Source organism: Mesoplodon bidens (assembly GCF_964165515.1).
Source record: "Mesoplodon bidens genome assembly, chromosome: 13".
Classification (NCBI taxonomy): Eukaryota; Metazoa; Chordata; class Mammalia; order Artiodactyla; family Ziphiidae; genus Mesoplodon; species Mesoplodon bidens.
In genome coordinates, this window is record NC_138169.1 from 31,178,157 (window position 1) to 31,203,735 (window position 25,579).

The window sequence follows — 25,579 nt, forward strand, 5'->3', positions numbered from 1 at the left end:
CTCAGCAGTGAGCAGAAACGGACCTTTGTCCCCGCACCTGCAGAACACAGGTCCCATGTCTAGGGATAATACAGCACACTTTCCAAAAGGCAGCATGGATATTTATAATAGAATAATGAAGTTATTTTTCCTGCATTCAGTTTATTGATTAATACATTTCCTTGAGGCCTCCTGAATTTGTAAGTGTGACAGGCTGAACTACAGTGCATGCTATGTAAAAATCCAGCCAGGGTAGAATCCCAGTCCTTCATCAGTTTCATGTGAAAATTTAATTTGTGCACTACTCAGGCAGGACTGCAGCTACACAAACTGTCTTAAGTCTGACGCAAGGCAGGGAGTGATTAACTCTAGAACAACAACTCCCCCTTTCCCACAGAACTCATCTACATTTTTCAGTGTTTGTTTAGCTGAAGATAATGAACGATCAGTCACTTCCCCTGACTGTGTCCTGTCTAATCACAGCTCCACAAGATCCACAGCAGGTGCAAACAGCCTGACTTCCTACTGACTTCAGCAATTTCTTTACTAGGACAACAATTCCATTCAAGCTGGAGCAGTCACCATGACCGCATCTTTAGTGGCAGACTTAAAAGCTAGTTTGCTTTTTGGTAGAAATCACTTCCTAAGGCCTGAAATAATCTCATCTTTCAAGTTTAGTCTTTAAACACCTTTAAAAAGTTACCCCCCAACCGTACACACACAGGGAAGTTATGCACAGACTTTGCAATGAAAAGGTCTGTGTCATGGGAGGGCTGAGCCTAGGTCTCCAACACCAGAACTCCTAGGATTTCTTCCTCTTCCTCTGGAAGCCCCTACATCAGCCTGATGCAGCAGAGACCTCCAAGCTGTCTGATTTTCCCCTTCTGAGTGCTCTGATTTCCAGGTCAGGCGTCTCCGCCTCCTCCCCTGGGGCATCCTCCCCTCCTCCCCTGGGGCATCCTCACCTGTTCGATTCTCCACAGGAGCTCCTTCTCCTGCCGCCCCCACTCCTGCCGCTCCCGGTCCAGGCGGTCGAGAAGCTCTACCTTCTCCCGCTTCCAGTTCTTCTCGCTGTGGTGGATCTGCCATCGCAGGTCCATGACCAGCCCATGACTGTCGGCCAGAAGCTTCTGCTGTGCCTCCCTCTCCTTCCTGAACACCCCTTTGCTGTCAGCAGAGGCGCCCGGGTCTCCCAAGTTTTTCTCAGTCTTTGCTTCCAGCTGTCAAGGAGAACACTTAGGAACTTAGTCCCTGACAGTCTCGCGTTAGTAGGTGAAGAAAATCTCAGCACGATCATGTATTATCCCTGGAAACATGTTTAAACCAAGATCTGACCAGTCTTATGGAGGAAGCAGTTTTCATCTTTAAAGTCCTAATTAAAAACATCTGACATGGGAGAAAATGTGTAAACAAAGCAGCTGACAAAGGATTAATCTCCAAAATATACAAGCAGCTCATGCAGCTCAATATCAAAAAAACAATCCAGTCCAAAAATGGGCAGAAGACCTAAATAGACATTTCTCCAAAGAAGATATACAGACTGCCAACAAACACGTGAAAGGATGCTCAACATCACTAATAATTAGAGAAATGCAAATCAAAACTACATGAGGTATCACCTCACACCAGTCAGAATGGCCATCATCAAAAAATCTACAGGGCTTCCCTGGTGGCGCAGTGGTTGAGAGTCCGCCTGCCGATGCAGGGGACACGGGTTCGTGCCCCGGTCTGGGAAGATCCCACATGCCGCGGAGCGGCTGGGCCCGTGAGCCATGGCTGTTGAGCCTGTGCGTCCGGAGCCTGTACTCCGCAACGGGAGAGGCCACAACAGTGAGAGGCCCATGTAACGCAAAAAAAAAAAAAAAAAAAAAAAAATCTACAAACAGTAAATGCTGGAATGGGTGTGGAGAAAAGGGAACCCTCTTGTACTGTTGGTGGGAATGTAAATTGATACAGCCACTATAGAGAACAGTATGGAGGTTCCTTAAAAAATTAAAATTAGAGCTACCGTATGACTCAGCAATCCCACTACTGGGCATATACCCTGAGAAAACCATAATTCAAGAAGAGGCGTGTACCACAATGTTCACTGCAGCTCTGTTTACAATAGCCAGGACATGGAAGCAACCTAAGTGTCCATCAACAGATGAATGGATAAAGAAGATGTGGCCCATATATACAATGGAATATTACTCAGCCATAAAAAGAAACGAAATTGAACTATTTGTTGTGAGGTGGATGGACCTAGAGTCTGTCATATATACAGAGTGAAGTAAGAAAGAGAAAAACAAATACTGTATACTAACACACACATATATATATATATATATATGGAATCTTAAAAAAAAAGTGGTTCTGATGAACCTAGGGGCAGGACAGGAATAAAGATGCAGACATAGAGAATGGACTTGAGGACACAGGGAGGGGGAAGGGTAAGCTGGGACGAAGTGAGAGAGTGGCATGGACATATATACACTACCAAACGTAAAACAGATAGCTAGTGGGAAGCAGCTGCATAGCACAGGGAGATCAGCTCGGTGCCTTCTGACCTTCTAGAGGGGTGGGAGGGAGACACAAGAGGGAGGGGATATGGGGATACATGTATACATATAGCTGATTCACTTTGTTGTACAGCAGAGACAAACAACATTGTAAAGCAATTATACTCCAATAAAGACGTTAAAAAAAAAAAAAAACCTGACAGAGTCACACAGAAGGTGAAGCAGTGAATCCACCCAGCTTCCCAGAGTCTGCTTCTTACTCTCCCTTCCCAACTGTGAGTCACCACATCTCTTGCCTGTCCTGCTGTACAGCTCCTTGCAGGCAGGCACATGTCTGTCCCTACATCCTTAGCCCCCATGTGGAACCTGGTGATGGGAGAGTGATGTAACCTAGCAGTCTATAATAACACCCAGGAGATTAAAGACCAAAAACTCTAACAAGCAAGCAAAAGAACTCCCATCTAGACATCACATGCAAACTGCTGAAAACCAAAGAGGAAACCTTGGAAGCAGACAGAGAAAAAAAATAAACCACACATGGAGGCGCACAGATGAGAATGACAGCAGACGTGTCCTCAGCAAGTATGTAAGTCAGGGGAAAATGGAGTGACATCTTGAAAGGGCTGGAGGGGGAAGATGTCAACCTCAACAGAATTCTATACTCAGCAACAGCATCTTTCAAAAATAATAGAAGAAAAATGCTTTTTCAACAAATGAAAACTTTAAAGCAGGCTTACATTTCAAGAAACAATAGAGGAAATTTTCAGGCACAAGGGATATGATATCAACAAACACTTTGCACAAAAAATGAACACTGGAAATGACCTAAATAAATGCAAATGTAACTCATTTTCTCCTGTTTTTAACTGCTTTAGAATACTACTGAGTGAAGTAAAAACAGTTTTGTCTTTACAGAATGTGTAGAAGTACACTGTCTGACAACAGCACAGAGGACAGGAGGAGGGATGCGGGGTGCACTGTTGTTGGTGAATGTGATAAAGTTTAGTGAAAGGTTCATGAACATAAAGATGTATCCTTTTGCCTATTCTAGTTCAGCAGATCCCTGAGGTCTACCCAGGGACCCATGTTAATCCATTCAATTCTAATGGTTTCTAATCCATTCTCTACCTCGATACCAGAATAACTTCTTAAAAATGCAAGTCAAAGTGCTTTACTCCCATGATAAAATCAGGATTAATATTTCAGTTCTTTGGCTATTCTGCTTTCCACTCGTACGTGACAAGGTGCAGCTCCTCCGGTGTGCCATGCTCCCTTCTTCACGATGTCCCTGTTTTGTCCGAAACACTGTTTCTCTCCTTTTCCATGTGCCCACTCCTGTTCATCCTCTGAGATTCATTCTAAGCGGGGCTTTCACAAACAACCCTTCCCTGAGCCCTCAAGCCGAGGTGTGTGCCCTGCATGCCCCGCCATCCCTGAGAGCCTGTGTACAGGCCTGGTGGGGCACTTACCACACTAGTAATAACTATGGCCCTTGTCTGGTGTCCCACTGCACTGAGAACCCTTTCAAGATCTGTCTTATTTGTTGGGGGATACCTGGCAGTTAGAGCAAGGTCTGACCTAGGAGTCAATTGAAGGAATCACAGATTTGGAAACTGACACAAGATGGCCTCCACTGAGAGAAAATACTTCACTTTTGGTAGAATTCAACTGTTTTGCATTTAAGTAGAAAAGGATAAAGATGAGTGAAGTAGCATCAGCCCACATCCATCATTCCCCGGGCTCTAAATGTTTGAGAAACTGGCTCACATCAAAGATTATGCCTCCTCTTTTTAGCTATGCTTACATCTCTGAAAATATTTAGGTTTTTCCACTATAAACATAGTTTTAAGTAAGTTTAAAGGCAGCTCATCAGAACGTCCTTACTCATTTCTTCTCCACTGCCAGCTCTTCAGACTGTGAACTAAGATAAAGAGAAAATCTAGTAAGAACCTCCTACCCAGCAGTAGGCAGGATTCATAACTGGGTTAGCAGCTGCATCCCTTGCCCAGCCTGGCCCGGTGCTTTGGTCCAGCTATGCTTTGTTGCTTCCCCTGCAGAGGAGGCTATGCCTGTGCTCCACCCAGGGACGTGAGCCAGACACTACTGCTCCCTTGGACCAGGCAGCAGTGCCCGTGAACGTGTGGGTACCACGGGAGCTGTCTTTTGACAGGACAGGCCCTTTAATCTTTTGTCAAGGCCATTTGGAAGATGTCTTCTTTCCAGGCAAGTTTTTTCTTTCATGACTGAGCCAATTCATATAAAGTTCTGATTACTTTATGGTTTGCCTCAAAACAGGGCCTAGAAAATAGATTATCAAAGACGTGCAGGCCTTTCCTCCCTCATCGTGATCAAGGGGCTGGAAGAAACCTGGAGAAGCAATCTGAGCGAGCAGACCCTACATGGGAATTGACACCGCTTTCAAAGATTTCCAGGGAGAAAGCACTTAGAAAACAGCGTTCCTGGCCCAGCCCGATCTTAACGACCAGGGCCGGGGTCTCAAATCTCCGAGAGGCTCTGCTTTCTTGTGGGCGGTGGAGGCAGTAACCTGCTCTCAGCTCCAGTCACACTAAAGGCTCTGTGGTATGAGACGACATGCTTCCTCTGGGCCTCGGGCTCCTTCCATGTAAATAAGGACACCAAAATTGATCAGACTTCTAGGGCTGTAGTGGGAGGTCTACAAGCTCTTTCTGGTATTGGGAGAAATCTAATGGAAAGCATTCATTTCCTTTTTTTCAGAGGTAACTAAACCACAATCTGCTTTTTCTTTGCCCCTGTCTGAATTCTGTCAGTGCACTCTGGCCGTGCTTCAGTGGCACTAAAGACAGCCTTGCTCCCTTCTCCCCACCTCCTCACCAACACTTGATATTTCTAGTTTTCCTGATAAGAACCATTCCAACAGGTGTGCGGTGACAGCTCACTGTGGTTTGGATTTGCATTTCCCTGATGATTAATAACGTAGAACATCTTTTCACGTATCCTGTTATCTGAAGAAAATGAAAACACTAATGCAAAAAGATATCCCCCATGTTCATAGCAGCACTATTTACAAGAGCTGAGAAATAACGCATAACCTAAGTGTTCATCGACAGATAAATGGATAAAGAAGATGTGGTACATTTGTATAATGGAATACTACTCAACCATGAAAAAGAATGAAATAATGCCATTTGCAGCAACATGGATGGACCCCAAAGGCATCATGCTAAGTGAAGTAAGTCAGACAGAGAAAGATAAATACCGTATGATTTCTAGTGTATGTGGACTCTATAAATATTATAAATGAAGCCAAGCTCAGAGATGCATGGAACAGATTGGGGGTTGCCAGGGGAAGGGGGCAGGGAATGGGTGAACTTTTTGCTTTTAAATAAATTGAATAATACTAATAAAAGAGACCACCTTGTTCTACACGGAATGGGAAAATAAACACTGCTTCTGAAATGCTGCCGGGTTGGAGCAGTGTCAGATCTGGGAGAGGTAATAGTAGGGAAAATAAAGCACTGTGGGGTGGCAGAGGCAGCTGCTCCTGGCTTTCTCCTCGCACCCTCTTTCCCTGGCAGGGCCCTGGGATCCGGACCCTCCCCGCGGTCAGAGCAGAGCCCTGGCGGCCGTACCTGCTCCAGGCGGCATGTGAGCGCGGCCCACTCCACGTCCCAGGAGGCCTTATCACCGGCATATTGTTGCTGCAGCCGCCGCCGTGCACGTTCGTCCTCCCGCAGCTCCACGCGCAGCTCCTCCAGCAGCGCCTTGAGCGCGCAGAACAGCGGCTGGTTCTCGGCCACCTGCAGGGACACCGGGCGGCTCTGCCATCTCACAAGGGTGAGGACGGGAGCCTGGCAAGCAAAAGGGCACTGGTGCCGGGCTGTCTCCAAAGTGGGTGGGGGGAATCTGCACAGTTAGTGGCAGAGCCGGGTTCCCTGGTCACCTGCAGGCTCTGGGGCTGACGCTGCCAAGGGCTCATTGCATTAGGATGCTAGTGCCACAGGAACCCGGAGCAGAGATAGGAGGAAGCTGTGGGAGGGCAGGGGGAGCCAAGCCAGGGCTGCCAGGACACTCTGCTTAACTTCAGATGTCCCGGCTCTGGTTGAGGAGCAGAAATAACGAGATACCTACACTCACGTATGTATGCTGTCATTTGAGTGCCAGCTGTTGAACCAGAAGGGAATTAATAAAGGGCTTGTGTCTCTCATCAACATAGGTGGTCATACTCAGACTTGTGGTTACTAAGAGGTCATATATTACAATATATGACAAGCATAGTCATGGGGTGGGGGTGACTTTTGAGGTTTAACAATTAAAGCCAAAGGTAGAGGGTGTGAAGAAAAGGGAACCCTCTTGCACCGTTAGTGGGAATGTAAATTGATACAGCCACTACGGAGAACAGTACAGAGGTTCCTTAAAAAACTAAAAATAGAACTACCATACGACCCAGCAATCCCACTACTGGGCATATACCCTGAGAAAACCATGATTCAAAAAGAGTCATGTACCACAATGTTCATTGCAGCTCTGTTTACAATAGCCAGGACATGGAAGCAACCTAAGTGTCCATTGACGGATGGATAAAGAAGATGTGGCACATATATACAATGGAATGTTACTCAGCCATAAAAAGAAACAAAATTGAGTTATTTGTAGTGAGGTGGATGGACCCAGAGTCTGTCATAGAGAGTGAAGTAAGTCAGAAAAACAAATACTATATGCTAACACATATATAAGGAATCTAAGAAAAAAAAATGGTCATGAAGAACCTAGGGGCAAGACGGGAATAAAGACACAGACCTACTAGAGAATGGACTTGAGGATATGGGGAGGGGGAAGGGTAAGCTGTGACAAAGTGAGAGAGTGGCATGGACATATATACACTACCAAACGTAAAACAGATAGCTAGTGGGAAGCAGCCACATAGCACAGGGAGATCAGCTCGGTACTTTGTGACCACCTAGGGGGGTAGGATGGGGTGTGGGAGGGAGACGCAAGAGGGAGGAGATATGGGGACATATGCATATGTATAGCTGATTCACTTTGTTATAAAGCAGAAACTAACACACCACTGTAAAGCAATTATACTCCAATAAAGATGTTAAAAAAAAGCCAAAGGTAAACGGTTAACTTGTTAACTTGTTCGTGAAGGCTTCCTCATGGTCCCCGAGATAGAATCACTACCCCTCTCCTTTCTGCTCACTAATGGCAGGAAGAACCACTGCACCTACTTGTTTATCCTGTTCCTCCCGTCCCCCAGATCTGTAAGTTGTGGGAGGAGACCTGCTTAGCTCATGAGAAGCATGCAAACAGGTCTAATAAATGAAGAATGGATTTTTATTACTAATCTGCTTATACCTAACTTAAAAGATTTTTTATTTTCTAAAATCTGTCCAGCCCTTTGGACACACATTTCAAAACTGTGATTGCTATCTTAGTATGCTTCAGCATGGGCATTTTCCCAGAAAGGTTTGGCCAAACAAATTAATACACACTGAATCAATTTTGGTACCTGGATGATAAAAGCCACACGAGCCCATCTCTTCCAATCAGACAGAAAACACTAAAAGCCTATCTCGAGTTCCCAGACCGGTCTCAGGGCAATCCTGTTTGGTATATTTATGAGGCAGGAGAAATAAAAGCTCTCTCAGTCCTGCTGGAGGCAGGTTGTCTGTAATATGGGAAGACAGAGAATCCCCTACATGGTAAACCTCCAGTGCGGGGCAGCGAGGAGTGGACCTCCAGCCTGGATCTGCGCCCATCAGCCTTCTGTCCTCCATCAGCTCGAGAGCCAGTTGTGCTGCTAAAACCATCTAGTCAGTGCACGAAACATACATGTACATATATAAAAATGGCTAACTGCATTTGGGAAGAATTTGAGATACTTCACATATATGTTTGGATTTAAATAAAGTTGAATTAGAAAAGAGAAATTCCTTAACATGAGCTTTATCACTGAAAACACCCTAGTTTTCTCCATAGTTTATCTGAAGGGTTTTAATATTAGATACAGTAGACTTTTGGTTGAGTGGAGTGGTCTGTTTGTTAGTATTTATTGCTCCTTGATTTTTCTCACCTTGAACAGCAATTTTCACTTTCAGCTCTGAGATGAAAGGCACTAGAGGACAATTCAGTTAACATTTGCAAAACTCAGCAGATAGAGAACATTCTAAAAATCCTACATGTTCTTTCCAACCATCTGAATATAAGTAAATTCCCTCTATTCTCAACGAGATGCTCATAAAATGTGTGAAATTGTATTGATAATAAATGCAGAAGTTCCTTTCAACTCTACACCACAAGTATTTAAAAATGATATAAGTGCAAGTGAGTGACAAGACGTGTTGCAACAATCTTTTCACAAATACACATCTCCCTAAGTACAGGATTTGTTTGCTGAAAAATTAGATATGGTTTATGATAGATTGATTTGATTTTTTCATCTTTGGATTTTAAATTTTTAAAAAAATCACTACTTTTCAAGTCAAACAGTTTTAAGCATAAAATAACTAATAATTTTGATCCACTCTTTGGAGTAGTCATCTCATTTTCACTTTAGAAAAAGCAGAAAACCACATAATAAATTCTTATATGTTATCAGTAACTCCCTGTGAAGCCCAAGTCGTGTATGTGGTCAGCGGTGGGCTTCTTAGGCATATAACAAACAGCCGTGACAACATTAGGACCAGAACTTTGTGCTCCCTGAAAGCAGGGTTCACATGACAGTCCTTTTGCAGATTGAAAATTTGCTTTCTCTGGAAGTAAGTACTTTTTGGCATTAACAGATATCAGATTAAATAAAATTAAGCCTTAATGTTTTCAGGCACATTTGGGTCAGAGTAATCAACATAATGTCCTGTTACACCAATATTATATTTAATCATCATGGAATGAGCTCAAAATTGCTTCGGGGTGAGGGTGGCCAAAGGGAACAGGAGCCCAGAGAATTGATGCTATTTGGTACCTGTTCCCATAGTCACCCGGGAGCAGCAGTGTGGCCTGGCAAGCAGCCAGCCTAGCTCTGCCACTGGAGAACAATGGCAAGAGCTGATGTCCAAGGGAATGAGCCATAGATGGGCATGGTCCTTCCAAATGACCGTTACACACACAAAAACCCAATGATAGTAACTAATGCTAATGGTTTCTAATGGGCCAGGGTGTGTTAATCATTCACCTACAGAACGTTGCTTGCATCTCACATCTATCCTGAGTGCACACTGTCACGTGCCTGTGTTACAGGGGAGGAACGGCAGTGACTGGGGACCTGTCTGGCCGTGAGGAAGTGTGGAGCTCAAGTGCAATCCAGGTCTGTGCCACCTGAGGCCAGATAAGCCCACCAACATATGTGAATTCTGGCATCATACCCTACCCAGGCTTCTTTTTTTTTTTTTTTTTTTTTTTAAGATGCCTAATCTCCGTGAAGCAAATTCCATCCCCCCACATCAGGAGAAATAATAATAGTGAGCCATCCTGAAAGAATGCCTAGAAGTTACTCCTCTCACTTTTTCTCTCAGTGGTGGCCCTTTGCTGGGCTATGTTTTTGGTAAAAAGACCCAAATCAAGTCGAGAATGGAATCAAGACTCTGGTCCATTTCGAGGTCTTCAGGTGAAAGTCTTGGATACAGAGCTTTCTGAACCTTCTGTGCCAGGGGCAAGGCTCTGCAACCTTTTAACTTATATATCTGGTAAGTGTGGTCAATTAAAAAGACCAACTTTTTGATCTCCTTAAGATCAGCTGGTTGGTTTTCTTGCAAAGAAACAGGATAAAATGGTTCCACTATTTCCTTTTCCTCGTTCTAAGGGCATTTCAGCCCTTCCAAGCTCATCTCTCTTGGGGAAGGCTTAAAATAATCCCAAAATTGGCATCAGGAGCTTGACTGTGCTATAACCTTTTAAGCTTATAACAGGTTCAAGGTTGGGCTTCAGCCAATAGGACTGCTACCCAATTATAGGACATAAAAAATATTAATAGAAAGTGAAAAAGAAATTTATAGAAAGGTAGCCTACCAATTGGTGAGGCAATACTAGCTACTTTACAGAATCACTTTTGCCTAAGATTTCTAAGACATGTGCATCATAATTCTGTGAAAGAGCTAAACTGCCATCAACTACTTTGCTTGCATCAGAGCCATTAACTTGGAGATGGGTTTAATCTAAAGTTGGAACAGAGGTACTGACCTGCTGCTATGGGCTGACCCGCAAAAAGCCAGTCACAAAATAGAGGTGCTGGCCTCCACTCCTACTCACTTGGGCAGAGAGTTCTGGAATGCTGTGGTGGCTGCCCCTGACCCCCAACACAGGCATGCATAGTTCCTACTTGATACATATAAAGAGAGGGGCCTCCTGCAGGTTCAAAATAAAAGTAACTCTTCCACCAGCAGGAGCCCCAAGACAAGTCCTCTACTGAGATTAGCCAGAAAGGATACATTTACACATCCAGCAACATTTTAACACATCCAGCAACATTTTAACAGATAAGCCATTTGTCATTCCTACCTTCATTGTTACATTCAGATCAAGATTCTTTTCTAAAACCCTTATTCTCCCACAGATAAAAGAGAATGAGTCATTGAAGACTGGCCTTGAAAATATAATCTATGATGGAAGTTTGCAGAGATGACGGACTCATCTATGGACAGAACTCCTGTGTTCACTGGCTGAGGATACACCAGGTGGTTTGGGCCTTGCAGGCTCCGTGCCTGCAGGTCACCATCATTTTCACCAAGAGCCTCTGGGGAATAAAGGTGGGTGTGTGAGAGAACAAATAGATGTAGGTTGAATAACGTGCAAACCCAGAGCTGTCACCAAAGACTTCAAAGAAACAAGGGTAGGTCTGATGAAAGTCAAGTGGCCAGATGGGAACAATGAGCTTATTAGCAAGCTTCTTAGCGTATTTAGATTCTCCTGCCACTCTCTGAAAGGTATGTCACAAACTGCAGGCCACAGTTAGCTCTGGGAAGTGGGACTGGGGCCAAGAGAGTATTTCCTCGGGTACCTTTTGGTACTGTGACCCTCCACGTCCTGCACATACTATTTTCACAGTAATAGAAACAAACAAACAATACACAGCAAGAATAAAGTGTTTCCTAACCTTAAGCTCTGGTCTGGTTCCTTTCATACAGAGTTGCGTGTCTCCTAGGCAAGGTTATAAAGTTGAAGAGTCTGAAGAATAAATCTGGTGCAGCATACACAAGTGAAAGATAAAAGCTACCTAGGCTCAAGTGGAGCACTTTCTTATTTCAAAAATTAAATCAGGGCAGATCACAGTTCTGATGTGCAGAAGTGCTCTTTCCAGAAGTTTTTGCATCTTAGGCAGAGCAGAAAGGGTGGGCTGCCAGCAAGTGGGCTGCTGGGCACCAGGTGAGTCCAAGTACAGGAGGTCCTGGAACCAAAGGCATTCTGTCTACAGGGGAAAGGCTGGCTTTGACCTAGGGCAGCCCCCAAAGGCCCTATACTGAAGATGGGTCCTGGGTCACTGGCCAAGGTCCAGGGGATCAGATTCCACCTGGTCCTCAGGCTGGATCCCTGGTGAGGCTCCTCAGTGACCAGGGGCAGTTGAAGGAAGACTTGAAGATGAACATAAAACATAATTGCATTAGATCATGCTCTGAAGTTTAGGTTCTTCACATTTACACTTAGATGCTTTATCAGATCAGAAATAAATGAAAAAGAAATGAAGGAAACAATAGCAAAGGTCAATAAAACCAAAAGCTCGTTGAGAAGATAAACAAAATTGATAAACCATTAGCCAGACTCATCAAGAAAAAAAGGGAGAAGACTCAAATCAATAGAATTAGAAATGAAAAAGAAGTAACAACTTACACTGCAGAAATACAAATGATCATGAGAGATTACTACAAGCAACTTTATGCCAATAAAATGGACACCCTGGAAGAAATGGACAAATTCTTGGAAAAGCACAACCTTCTGAGACTGAACCAGGAAGAAATAGAAAATATAAACAGACCAATCACAAGCCCTGAAATTGAGACTGTGATTAAAACTCTTCCAACAAACGAAAGCCCAGGACCAGATGGCTTCACAGGCGAATTCTATCAAACATTTAGAGAAGAGCTAACACCGATCCTTCTATCAAACATTTAGAGAAGAGCTGACACCGATCCTTCTCAAACTCTTCCAAAACCTTGCAGAGGAAGGAACACTCCCAAACTCATTCTACGAGGCCACCATCACCCTGATACCAAAACCAGACAAGGATGTCACAAAGAAAGAAAACTACAGGCCAATATCACTGATAAACACAGATGCAAAAATCCTCAACAAAATAATAGCAAACAGAATCCAACAGCACATTAAAAGGATCATGCACCATGATCAAGTGGGGTTTATCCCAGGAATGCAGGGATTCTTCAGTATATGCAAATCAATCAATGGGATAAACCATATTAACAAACTGAAGGAGAAAAACCATATGATCATCTCAATAGATGCAGAAAAAGCTTTTGACAAAATTCAACACACATTTATGATAAAAACTCTCCAGAAAGTAGGCATAGAGGGAACTTACCTCAACATAATAAAGGCCATATATGACAAACCCACAGCCAACATCATTCTCAATGGTGAAAAACTGAAACTATTTCCTCTAAGATCAGGAACAAGACAAGGTTGTCCACTCACCACTATTATTCAACACAGTTTTGGAAGTTTTAGCCACAGCAATCAGAGAAGAAAAAGAAATAAAAGGAATCCAAATTGGAAAAGAAGTAAAGCTGTCACTGTTTGCAGATGACATGATACTATACATAGAGAATCCTAAAGAATCTACCAGAAAACTAATGAATGATACAAAATTAATGCATAGAAATCTCTTGCATTACTATACACTAATGATGAAAAATCTGAAAGAGAAATTAAGGAAACACTCCCATTTACCACTGCAACAAAAGGAATAAAATACCTAGGAATAAACCTACCTAAGGAGACAAAAGACCTGTATGCAGAAAATTATAAGACACTGATGAAAGAAATTAAAGATGATACAAACAGATGGAGAGATATACCATGTTCTTGGATTGGAAGGATCAATACTGTGAAAATGACTATACTACCCAAACCAATCTACAGATTCAGTGTAATCCCTACCAAACTACCAATGGCATTTTTCACAGAACTAGAACAAAAAATTTCACAATTTGTATGGAAACACAAAGACCCCAAATAGCCAAAGCAATCTTGAGGAAAAAAAAAAAAAAAAAACAGAGCTGGAGGAATCACCCTCCCAACTTCAGACTGTACTACAAAGGTACAGTAATCAAGACAGTATGGTACTGGCACAAAAACAGAAATATAGATCAATGGAACAGGATAGAAAGCCCAGAGGTAAACCCACACACATATGGTCACCTTATTTTTGATAAAGGAGGCAAGAATACACAATGGAGAAAAAAGACAGCCTCTTCAGTAAGTGGGGCTGGGAAAACTGGACAGCTCCATATAAAAGAATGACATTAGAACACTCCCTAACACCATACACAAAAATAAAAAAATAAAATCCACTCAAAATGGATTAAAGACCTAAATGTAAGGCCAGACATGATAAAACTCTAGAGGAAAACATAGGCAGAACACTCAAGGACATAAATCACAGCAAGATCCTTTCTGACCCACCTCCTAGAGAAATGGAAATAAAAACAAAAATAAACAAATGGGACCTAATGAAACTTCAAAGCTTTTGCACAGCAAAGGAAACCATAAGCAAGATGAAAAGAAAACCCTCAGAATGGGAGAAAATATTTGCAAATGAAGCAACTGACAAAGGATTCATCTCCAAAATTTATAAGCAGCTCATGCAGCTCAATGTCAAAGAAGCAAACAACCCAATCCAAAAATGGGCAGAAGACCTAAACAGACATTTCTCCAAAGATATACAGACTGCCAACAAACACGTGAAAGGATGCTCAACATCACTAATCATTAGAGAAATGCAAATCAAAACTACCATGCAGTATCACCTCACACCGGTCAGAATGGCCATCATCAAAAATCTACAAACAATAAACAGTGGAGAGGGTGTGGAGAAAAGGGAACCCTCTTGCACTGTTGGTAGGAATGTAAATTGATACAGCCGCTATGGAGAACAGTATGGAGGGTCCTTAAAAAACTAAAAACAACTACCATACGACCCAGCAATCTCACTACTGGGCACATACCCTGAGAAAACCTTAATTCAAAAAGAGTCATGTACCACAATGTTCATTGCAGCTCTGTTTCCAATAGCCAGGACATGGAAGCAACCTAAGTGTCCATCGACAGATGAATGGATAAAGAAGATGTGGCACATATATACAATGGAATATTACTCAGCCATAAAAAGAAACGAAATTGAGTTATTTGTAGTGAGGTGGATGGACCCAGAGTCTGTCATACAGAGTGAAGTAAGTCAGAAAGAGAAAAACAAGTACCGTATGCTTACACATATATATGGAATCTAAAAAAGAATGGTCATGAGGAACCTGGGGGCAAGATGGGAATAAAGACGCAGACATACTAGAGAACGGACTTGAGGACACAGGGAGGGGGGAGGGTAAGCTGGGATGAAGTGAGAGAGTGGCATGGACATATATACACTACCAAACGTAAAATAGATAGCTAGTGGGAAGCAGCCGCATAGCACAAGGAGATCAGCTTGGTGGTTTGTGACCACTTAGAGGGGTGGGATAGGGAGGGTGGGAGACGCAAGAGGGAAGAGATATGGGCATATATGTATAACTGATTCACTTTGTTATAAAGAAGAGACTAACACACCATTGTAAAGCAAGTATACTCCAGTAAAGATGTAAAAAAAAAAAATTAAAAAAAGAAAAAAGAGTATTAGGTCACAGCCTTAAATGAAAAAGTAACTTCTCTTTTAATTAATCCAATTCTGGGAAGATAGGCTGTTGGAACCCCAAGGTCATACTTTTGGCCCTATTAACCATCCTGTGTTTAAAAACCTGATTTCAGGACTTACTAATAAGTATAAAATGCATACATAGCCACAGCAGTTCTGGCCTCAGAAGCTTAATGCAGTGGCAGGCGTCTTGGAGCTCATCCCCAGCCTGGGCCCTTCCTTGAAGGCTGGGCGAGCTCGAAGTGCTCACTGCTCCCAGGACAGTCGGGTCCCTGCCGCACCATCAGTCAGCAGGGAATGTTCACAGAGCCAAACATTTTCCAACCTGGTGGTTTTTAATCAACTATTTCCAGGGTCAACTCGGTACATGTAAATTTTTTTTTCCCCTCATTTGACATGATAAATGTTGCCATCCACTGTGTTCAACTGCAAGAATGTTCAGTATGACACAAAGCGAGGCCTGGGAAATTCTGTTACTTGCTAAGTTATCCTTGGGAAAGAAGTCAGGCCACGTTTCCCACTCTGCTTATCACCTTGGGAGGCTCTCTTGGGAGTTTCTGAGAAGGTGCAGCTCTGCGGGGCACCTCCCTTGAGACACATGCTCGGCTCTTGCATCCAGGTTGCCTGGCTGGTACCCACTCCGCAACAGGGCAGACAAACCTCCTCCCGGGGAACGTGCACTCCCAGGGAGCCAGCTGTCGTTGCGGTGGAGCTCATTAATCTTGTGTCCTCGGACGGACGGAAGGCCTTGTGCACTTGGCTGCCATGGGCAGATGGGTCCAGTAACGGCAGATCTGAATCTGCCATCTGGAAGCCGCCCTGTTAGCCCATCCACGGCCTCTGCCCCGCACCATGCAAAGTGGAGACTCACTGGTCCATTCCAAGCAGAAGAGCTGAGAAGTGAATGTTGGAAGGAGGCGGCGGCAGAGAGAGGATGTTAACATACACTGAACGGGAGGTTCCAGCTGAGTGACTTTCCGTAATTTTCCATCTCACGGGGAAAATTTTCCATGACTGTTGTTTGGGAAACCAGATGTGTTACATTGTTTTCCTCCCCGCCCCTTCCAAAGCATTTGGATGCACACGTGGGAAACACCCAATAGGCGCCCTCAGAGGCAGTGGGTTTGTGGCTAAATGGCAATTGAGGAATACTATGTGAATTAATCACAGATACTTCATAGGACTGATTGACAACATCGCTTTTAAAAATAATAAAACTGGTAGATTTTAGAGGATGTTTTTGCAAAGTAGCATTTTATTTTCTAACTGGATCTTTGCCGGAAAACACATTCCATGAGTTAAAAATCTCCCCATGGACACTGGCCTAATGACAAACTTCCTAGTAATGGTAATTAAAAGTTCCTTTGAAAGTATAACCTCTTTCTTGAGTCATATTATTCTGGGAAAAATGAAGGGTGGATGAGTATGTGTAGAAATCAGGTCTTCAGTTGTGAAAATCTGAGTTGTACATGGAGAGAAAGCAGCAGGGGAAAGGCACACTCCCCCAGGCCTGAGCTCAGACAGCGCCACTTTCCTCCTCTGGATCTGAGCCCAGGTTCTGCTGCCATTCCTCACCCCCTTCATGCCCTGAGGCTCTGGGCGGAGGGAGGGGCCACAGCTGTGGAGCCCGGTGTGTGCGCAGGGAGCACCCGAACACCTGTGGTTGAGCAGCTGCAGCTGTGTCGGGGCCACCCCGCCCTGCGCCTCACCCCAGAGCCAGGCTGTGCTTGCCGGACCCTCAAAGAAGCAACACAGGGTCAGGAGGGACTCAGGCCACGATGCCCAGGAGCAAGAAAGCCTTAGTCTCGCAGGACCTCAGCACTCCAAACCCTCTACGGCTGCCATTTTGTAGAAAAGCGCAAAAACTCTGGGGGCCATAGTATCTTTTGGCTTATTCAGCAGGGTCTGTCTACTTATACAAATGAATGGGGCGTTTGGCAGCACTGATTATTAAGGTTCTACACTGAAATCCCACCTCTCTACACACGCTTTAATTTTTTTTCCAAGTGTCGTCAAATATTTTTATTTGGGACATTATGTTTCATGTGGCTTAAAAAGATCCTGAAACACTTTATACATGTTTTAGGATTAAAAAAACCAAACTTGTTGTGTCTTTCCTCCTGTGCGTTATGTTGCCAGTTTAGTGATGATGCCGATGCCCACTCAGCAAATAACAGCAAAGCCCTAAGTTCCTTTTTTGGCCATGGTCATGGCATTTCCTCCTTGGAAGAATGGTCAACCTTTATAAGGCACAGGCTACTCCATCCAATACTGTTTTTTCTTCCTGCTGAGGTACATTCGCTGGCCTTGAGGGGACACAATCCATGTGACCTTATCATGTCCTTATTTATGTGAATAAGCCAAATAAACAAGACCTTTCTGCCCTGGGAACAACAGCACGTGAACTGATGACAGACAGACTAGGGGTCTCCTCTCCCCGGTGTGGGCACCCACCTGCCTGTGGAGCTGTCCCCCGTCTGTGGGCTGCAGCTGTGATCCGTGGTCACCGATTTGCACACCAAACTGTGGAGGATGCTCCCCCAGGGAAAAGCCACAGCCTGGACCGTCGTCATCTTGGTCTGGACCGTCCACCTTTGCATCCTCCTGAACGCCAGGCTCCCCAAGCCTGTGGAAGGTCTCTGGAAGCTCGCTCTGAAATGGCAGGAGGGGATGATCACAGCTCCACCCGAATCCTTTTGCCCTGAAGCCTGATTTTTTTTTTTTTTTTTTTTCTTTTTGGGATACGCGGGCCTCTCACTGTTGTGGCCTCTCCCGTTGCGGAGCCCAGGCTCCGGACGCGCAGGCTCAGCGGCCATGGCTCACGGGCCCAGCCGCTCCATGGCATGTGGGATCTTCCCGGACCGGGGCACGACCCTGTGTCCCCTGCATCGGCAGGCGGACTCTCAACCACTGCGCCACCAGGGAAGCCCTGAAGCCTGATTTTTAGTGTTTGAGGATAATTACCCACTTTAGGGGTTATCATGTCTTTGCTTCTCAGCCCTTTCCCCTAATAGGCTCATTCTGGCCATGGCACTCATTGGCTACTTTCTCCATTTAAATTTCATAGAGTGGGTGCCCAGGTTTATTAGAAGAGATTAGAAATATTACTATTTATAAATTATTACTGCTCACAGTTAACAGTTTTATAAATTAGAGGAGGAGGAACTCCAAAGTACTGATCAACAGAAAACTTTACAACTATTACTAGGTTTTGCTTAATGGTGGTTTTCTAGGTCATGGCTATTTGGAAGCAGGTTGAATTCATTTTAAGACATCCTTTACCCTGAGGCAAGAGCATCACTGTATCTTCCCATTCATAGGGTGTCCTAAAATTATATACACTGTTTGTGAGAGTAGGAAGCAGAGGAAAGGTGTTTAGGGGCTAAAAGGAACCAACACACACAGAGCCCCGAAAGCAGCCGACAAGGTAGCCAGCGACATGGATGTCCAGAACACATGGACACCAGTGGCTCCAGCCCTTTGTTCACCAGAGAGCAAGGCCAGGAAGGAGCCTGCAGAGCTGGAGGTCACTCTGCCTTAATCAATAAAAATCAGAAAGCAAATAACTCAGTTCTGGTTCTGTTGTGAATCTGGGAATTGAGGCATAAGAAGGAAGTGTATACAGATTTCAGAGGTGGCAAGAAAGTACCCCCTGGAGCTCAGAGAGACGGTATGAAACTGCACTGGCAGAACGGGCTCTGGCATTTAGAACCAAAAATTGAAATGGAAGGAAGAGAGAACAAGTTAGAACTAGGTTTTACAAACCACCACTGTGGAAGGAACCGATAAGGACGTTCCACAAATCTCTCGGTGGTAACTAACGAATTCATCTATCAGCAACAAAAGACACGGCAGCAACACTTGTCTGCAGGATGATGTTACAGACCAGCGTGCTCTTAAAATGAGGTCAAAGGGCAGCACTGGACAACCCACTGCATTTCCACTGCCTGGATTGGACTTGACAAAATACTCTGAAACAGCAAAACATGACTGTACGTGTCAGGGAGGGGGACAGCAAGGCCTGGCTGGGGGTGGGAGCAAGAGCAAAACAGACGCAAAGAAAAGGAACTCCCCAGGCAGAGGTACCTCCGTGAAATCCTCTGTGTCCTCCTCCGCCTGCTTCCCTTGCCGCCAGTGTTTCAGCAGCCACCTGAGTTTGACGTAGAAAAGGAAGATGTTCTGCTTCAGGGAGCATAGCTCCCGCTGCATCACGTGCCTCTCGTCACTCCAGGTCTGCTCGTGCAGCGAGTTCTGCAGGGCCAGGCTGTGTACCTCCAGCTCCCGCCGCCGCAGGGCACACAGGTGCTCCTCCTCCATCTTGAACGGAAGAAAAGAGACGGTGTGACGGGTACCTGTCCCAACCTGGCACCCAAACCAAGGGTCTCTGCAAACTGCCATCCAATCTGTCTCATTTTGCACGTGGGACGTGAAACGCAGAAGCTCCCCCACGTTTAGTAAACTCCTTGAGAGGTTCGCTATTTACAAAACCTTGAGCGTTTTCTGATTCAGAAGCAAGTGCTCTTTCAAGGGGACGTGTCAGGATCAGTTTTCATTACGGAGTCTCTCGTGGTGTTTTTAGATGTTTCTAAACTCCGTCAGGAGAACTGTCTCTTGGATAGAGGGCTCACAGGTGACTTATATGCAGACTCTGTTTGCCTTCCACACAGGGGCTGGTGCCCAAGGCAGATTGCACTTGTCAAGGCTGAGCAAGTGGGAATCCTTCCCCTTGACTTCCTGGGCCCTGTGGTCCCCACAGCCCCTGACAGAAAGAGGACAAGCTAGTACTAGACTGCACACAGGGTGAGCGCACAGAAAAGACCAACATGCTACTTCCACGCTTGAGACCTCACCTTCCCACCAGGTATGGAAGACACTCAGGGAAACAAAAGCATTGCTGGGAAAGAAACGTTTTCCATCACTATGTTAGTTGCTGCCTTTTCCACATGGGTATAGACACTCTTCCAAGCGGTAAACAACTGTTACGTGTCAATAATGACTAAGCAAAAGGGTGTGAATAAAATCTTAACTTACAGATAAGGGCACAAGAATAACATCCATAGTAGCTAAAGGGATACCTGGGATGAAAGCTTTCTGTTCCACAGACCAAAGAGAGGGTTAGAACGCCAGTCTTATCGTTATCCTAACTTAATACCCCCTCTTGTGCCAAAAGCCAATGGGTGGGTTTGGTTTTGTTTCCCTAAAGAACTTGATGGGTGCTCAGAAGCCATGGGACCATGGGAGCATGACTGTGGCTGCCTGAGGTCGACACCGGTCTGATCGACGTGCTAAAGGCCGGTGACCAGCAAGGCCACTCTGTGAGGCCCTGGGCTATGCCGTCACTTGCATGGCCACTGTTGTGATACCAGACCGAGTTTGCACTTGAAGCTGGGATAACATAAAGCACTGGCGATTTCATTCACGCTCTCAGCAGCCCTGAGTCCCACCACCGGCTCGCTCCCCTGTGGATGCAGGACAGGACGGAGTGACAAAGCGGCAGCCCACCTGCTGGAAGTCCAGTGTCTGCAATTTATTTTTGTGTTATCTTAGGCTATCGACTGACCCTGGTAAAGTTCCAGCTGCTGAGTGCCGCTACCTCATGCAGTGCAGCGCCCAGTGCATGGCGGGTGCCCCAGAGTGGCCCCAGGATTGGCCGCTGGAGGCGCAGCCCTGGGAAGGGGCTGTTCTCTTGGTTTCTTCATCCCTAACCTCCTGGAAACGACCCTTCCTGACTCGCTGGCTCTGACCTCTCCTCCAGGACCCCACACACTTCCCAAGTCTCAGAGTTCTGGTCCTCTACCCTTGGGGAGGTGAGGGGACCCCTTCCATTCCCCTCTGAACAAGCCTAGATGCTATCTCTACACCTCCAACTGAGGACTGGGAGACTCTTCACACCCACGCCTTTATCCTGAATCCAAGTACTAGAAACACCTGGGACCCTGCCATTCTGCTAACGGCGTCTCCAGGGATAAATTCACTCAAACATGATTTCTGGTGCAATGCAAAAAAAAGTTAAATTACATAGGAGTTTACCCTTTACAAAAGGAAAATTATTTCATATTACCTAATAATACATGAAACTTGACCTATAAATGTAACTTTTAAAAAGGGGTGCATGTCTAGTGGTAAAGGAGCGTACCCGGCTCTGCTCTGCGTGGCAAGGTGTAGAAGGGGCTCCCTTAATCAGTTTTTTGACCCATTTAGATAAGCACGACCACGGCAACACGGGGCTTCGGTGTAACGCACATTCCTTGCCAAAATAAGTTCTTGGATACACAGGTACCTTATTTTGTATAGGACATGCATTTAAAATACCATGGTGCCATTTCAAGATCAACTGGTTTTTGGTTTTAAAGATACAGATATCTTTCAAGAACAAATACAAAAAGCAGCAGCCATGGCAATTCCGAGCCTGGATATCTGTTTACAATTCAAGTAGATCCGGGGTGGCAGGAACTGGATGGTCCTCGGAGGCCTGTGGGCAGTGAAGTCCGTGTCCTAGGAACTCTAGGGAAGGACTGAGCGGGTGAGGGATCAGGGGCCAGGAACAGGTCACTCTAAAGCAGCTGGAAGAGCTGATAAGGCCACAGCTCAGTTAACAGCAGCTTTCTGAAAACAATGGGTGAATTGTTGATGTTTCTCAGAAAATTAACCTAATACTGACAAAACATATCAATCTGCAGGACTGTGAAAGTTATGGACACACTTTAATGTCCGGCGTTTAGGGCCCTTACTTTACTTTGCTGGTTCTGGCTGCAGGAAAGTTTAGATTAGATATTAGGAAGACCTTCCTGAGACCACAATGTCAGCATGGAAATGCATGTTTTCGAGCAGGGAGGGAGATAGTGATCTTTATGAGACCCCCAGGGGGCAGCTTGAAGGGATGTCCCTTCCACACGCCCTCCAGCCCCGAGCCCAGGCTGCCCAGCCTGTGTGGGAGACAGAGTCCTTATAAAACACCTCTTGTTCTCTCTCTCTCATCTCTCTCTCGTCTCTCTCTCTCTCGTCTCTCTCTCTCTCGTCTCTCTCTCTCCTCTCTCAAGGGGCCCTGCAGACAGAGAAGGTGGTGCTGAACCGTGGTCCGTATTTACCTTCCGGATGGGGTCTGTAAATCTCTCTGCCTCCTCTCGATGCAGTCTGGCCACCTGCGCAAGCTGACCCTGCAGCTCCTTTATCGATACACTCTGTTCAGGTAAAACGGGGGAGCCCCTGAGCTGATTGGTGGGACAAAGGAAGGGGTTTAGTGGCAGCAAGAACTCGGTCTGAGCTGAAGACACAGGACAAACGTGCACAAGGCAGGGACACACATGGAGTGACATGGCACGCGTGGGCGTGGCGGCAGAGGAGTGACTCTCAGCAGCTCCCCCAGTGCCTCACCTGGGCCCCGCCTGCCCTGCATCTCTCACCCAGCAGACGGGTGGGTAAGCGGTACCCATCACTTGAGCTTCGGTCACCACAGTAAGACAAACCAGGCCAAGAGGAGGCAGCCCCCACAGCAGCTTCGAGACGGCTTTTTAAATGCTGGGGGCGCCAGAGCTGGCAGTCCTGATGGTCAAGCATGACCCCCTCACACACGGCCTCTTAGATTCACTGCCCAAGTTCACACGTGCCTCTCAGTTGCATAATGAGTTCGTACACTTTCCTGTTAGAGTTTTCCCTGCCCCATGGGAGGCCTGTCTTTCCTCCTCACATTCCCACCCAGGATGCTCTGGGTAACTGGCCTGGGGCTCCTTCGCAGAACAGACACACACGGTGCCTTGGAGGAGGAGCTACGTAAGATCTCCTTGCTACATTTTAGGTTAAAATACTTAAAGGAATCTTTAACATAATTGTTACTGGTAAAATCCATCTTTTAAATGCAAATGGCAATGATAGAGGCCGAGCTTCTCCTTTTGAAATGTTTTTTAGAGATGGAAACGCTGTCCTATTGAAAATCTCAGTCATCATTAAAATTGAGGCATGCCGTGCTACTCACTGGTTTCCGCTGCGTGAAGATAAGTGATTTATAAAGCTGGGGATTAGAGTGGTCCGTTGCAAGAAAAACAGTTGTCACTTCGCTAGTTCATTCTGATTACATTGAACTAATCTGTTACTTCTCACCGAGGGTACCGCTGTTCTCCTCTGATATAAGCTGGTGTTGCCTGGATCGTTATGAGTGAAGATCACATCCCAAGAGTAGGAAATGCAGACAATACAAGAGCAGAGGACTTGCCCTAGCACAGGGTTGACTGCAAGAGAACTTACAGAAAGGAGGATGGAGACCGAATGTCAGAGACACTGGGAACTCACCACTCGGAGATACAATGTTTGAAAGCTCGAGATGTAAGGTCATCCTCTTTTCAAGAAACTCAAGAACTACTGAGAACGTGAATGCCTCTGTACTTTGCTGGTTACTAGATATTATTACTGCAGCCTTTTATATCTACTAGGCAGAGTCTGGGGTTCTCTCTGAAGAGGGGTATTTCTCTACACATTGAATTTACCCCAGTGACTAATTTCTCATTTCTAAGAGTTCTGTTCTTTTTTCTTTAATATGTGGGACCTTTTACAGTTACAACTGGGGCTTCCCTGGTGGCGCAGTGGTTGAGAGTCCGCCTGCCAGTGCAGGGGATACGGGTTCGTGCCCCGGTCTGGGAAGATCCCACATGCCGCGGAGCGGCTGGGCCCGTGAGCCATGGCTGCTGAGCCTGCGCATCCAGAGCCTGTGGTCCGCAATGGGAGAGGCCACAACAGTGAGAGGCCCGCGTACCACACAAAAAAAAAAAAAAATACAGTTACAACTTACGTTTTTGTCCTGTTTGCTGGCCCTTGGTCAGTCTGAGAGCGCTTCTTTTACAGTCTCTATCTGCTCATTCTAGGATGTGGAGGTCTCAGAGTGGCTCCAGCTGCTGATGCGCTAACGCCACGAGCGCACCTGCGGTGGGGCATTAGCTAGGATCTCGAGTGTGGCCTGGGCTGAGGGTGTGCCCGCAGGTGGTCTTGAGTTTGCAGAAGCCAGCAGCTGAACAGAAATTCTCCTTTCCTCGGGGGTTCTGCAGCTCCAGGTGACATCAGCTTAGAGCCTGGTCCTGGTGAGGCCGCTGTCCTGCTGGGTACCTGGGGAGGCTCCACGCTGCTGAGCAAGCTGTCCTATTGCCCCCCCACCCCCCGTCATGGACAGATGCTTCTTCAGCCTTTCATAAAGGGCAGTTTGCAGGGGTGGTCCTGGTTCATTTCTCTCCCTGTCCATTTTCAATTCTGAAGTCAATTCCAACCCTTGAAGATGTTCCTTTCTTGGGAATAGAGCTCTATATTTAAAAGGACATTAGATATTTTATGCAGCACTTTCTATCTACTGAGTGCCTATAGCTTTCGACTCTATGCTGGGGACACAGCAGTAAGTAAGCGGCCCCCGACCCCTGCCTTCCTGGGGCTTCCCTCCGGCCCCTCTAGGAGTTTGGCACAGGAGTGCTTCCAGGTCACCTGGTTGCTCTACGGCCAGCTTTACTTTTTTTTTTTTTCCTTTTGGCCATGCTGCACGGCTTGCAGGATCTTAGTTCTCCAACCAGGGATTGAACTTCGGCCTTCAGCAATGAAAGCGCTGAGTCCTAACCACTGGACCGCCAGGGAATTCCTCCAGCTTTACTTTTTCTTTCTTTTTTAAATAAATACATTTATTTATTTATTTACTTTTGGCTGCATTGGGTCTTCGTTGCTGCAGGCGGGCTTTCTCTAGTTGCAGTGAGCGGGGGCTACTCTTCGTTGTGGTGTGTGGGCTCGTCATTGTGGTGGCTTCTCTTGTTGCGGAGCACAGGCTGTAGGTGCATAGGCTTCAGTGGTTGCGACATGTGGGCTCAGTAGTTGTGGCTCACGGGCTCGGGCTCTAGAGCGCAGGCTCAGTAGTTGTGGTGCACGGGCTTAGTTGCTCTGCGGCATGTGGGATCTTCCCGGACCAGGGCTCGAACCCATGTCCCCTGCACTGGCAGGCGGATTCTTAACCACTGCATCACCAGGGAAGTCCCAGATTTACTTCTGAGTTACATGCTACTCTGTACATTGAAAATATGAAAAGCCTCCGTATTTTAACACGTTTGGTACCAGCCCAAAGCTCTGAATTATTAGACGTTAAAACGAGCATTGAAATCAAGCTGATCTTTTAAGAAGAGCAAAGACCTATTAATTTAGTTTCTACAAATTACACTATTTCGTTTGGTTGTCATCTTAATAATTATATAAACTTTTTATTTTGAACAAATATACAGGCCTCCTATTTCAGTGTCGTTTGATTAAA

The 25,579-nt window shown here is 45.6% G+C and overlaps 1 protein-coding gene across 6 annotated transcripts in view; it reads right to left on the reverse strand.

Moving 5' to 3' along the window:
* Window positions 1-25,579, reverse strand: part of MTCL1 (microtubule crosslinking factor 1) — a 126,528-nt gene that overhangs the window by 14,529 nt on the left and 86,420 nt on the right. For 2 of the 6 annotated variants that reach the window (XM_081252448.1, XM_081252446.1), the window contains 5 exons: window positions 22,401-22,523; window positions 19,399-19,629; window positions 17,767-17,964; window positions 6,092-6,259; window positions 945-1,199 (listed from right to left, as the gene is read on the reverse strand). In XM_081252448.1, coding sequence (XP_081108574.1) covers window positions 945-1,199; window positions 6,092-6,259; window positions 17,767-17,964; window positions 19,399-19,629; window positions 22,401-22,523 — 975 coding nt within the window. The remainder of the gene's footprint in view (window positions 1-944; window positions 1,200-6,091; window positions 6,260-17,766; window positions 17,965-19,398; window positions 19,630-22,400; window positions 22,524-25,579) is intronic. The other 4 variants (XM_081252449.1, XM_081252450.1, XM_081252447.1 and 1 more) reach the window with 3 other exon arrangements.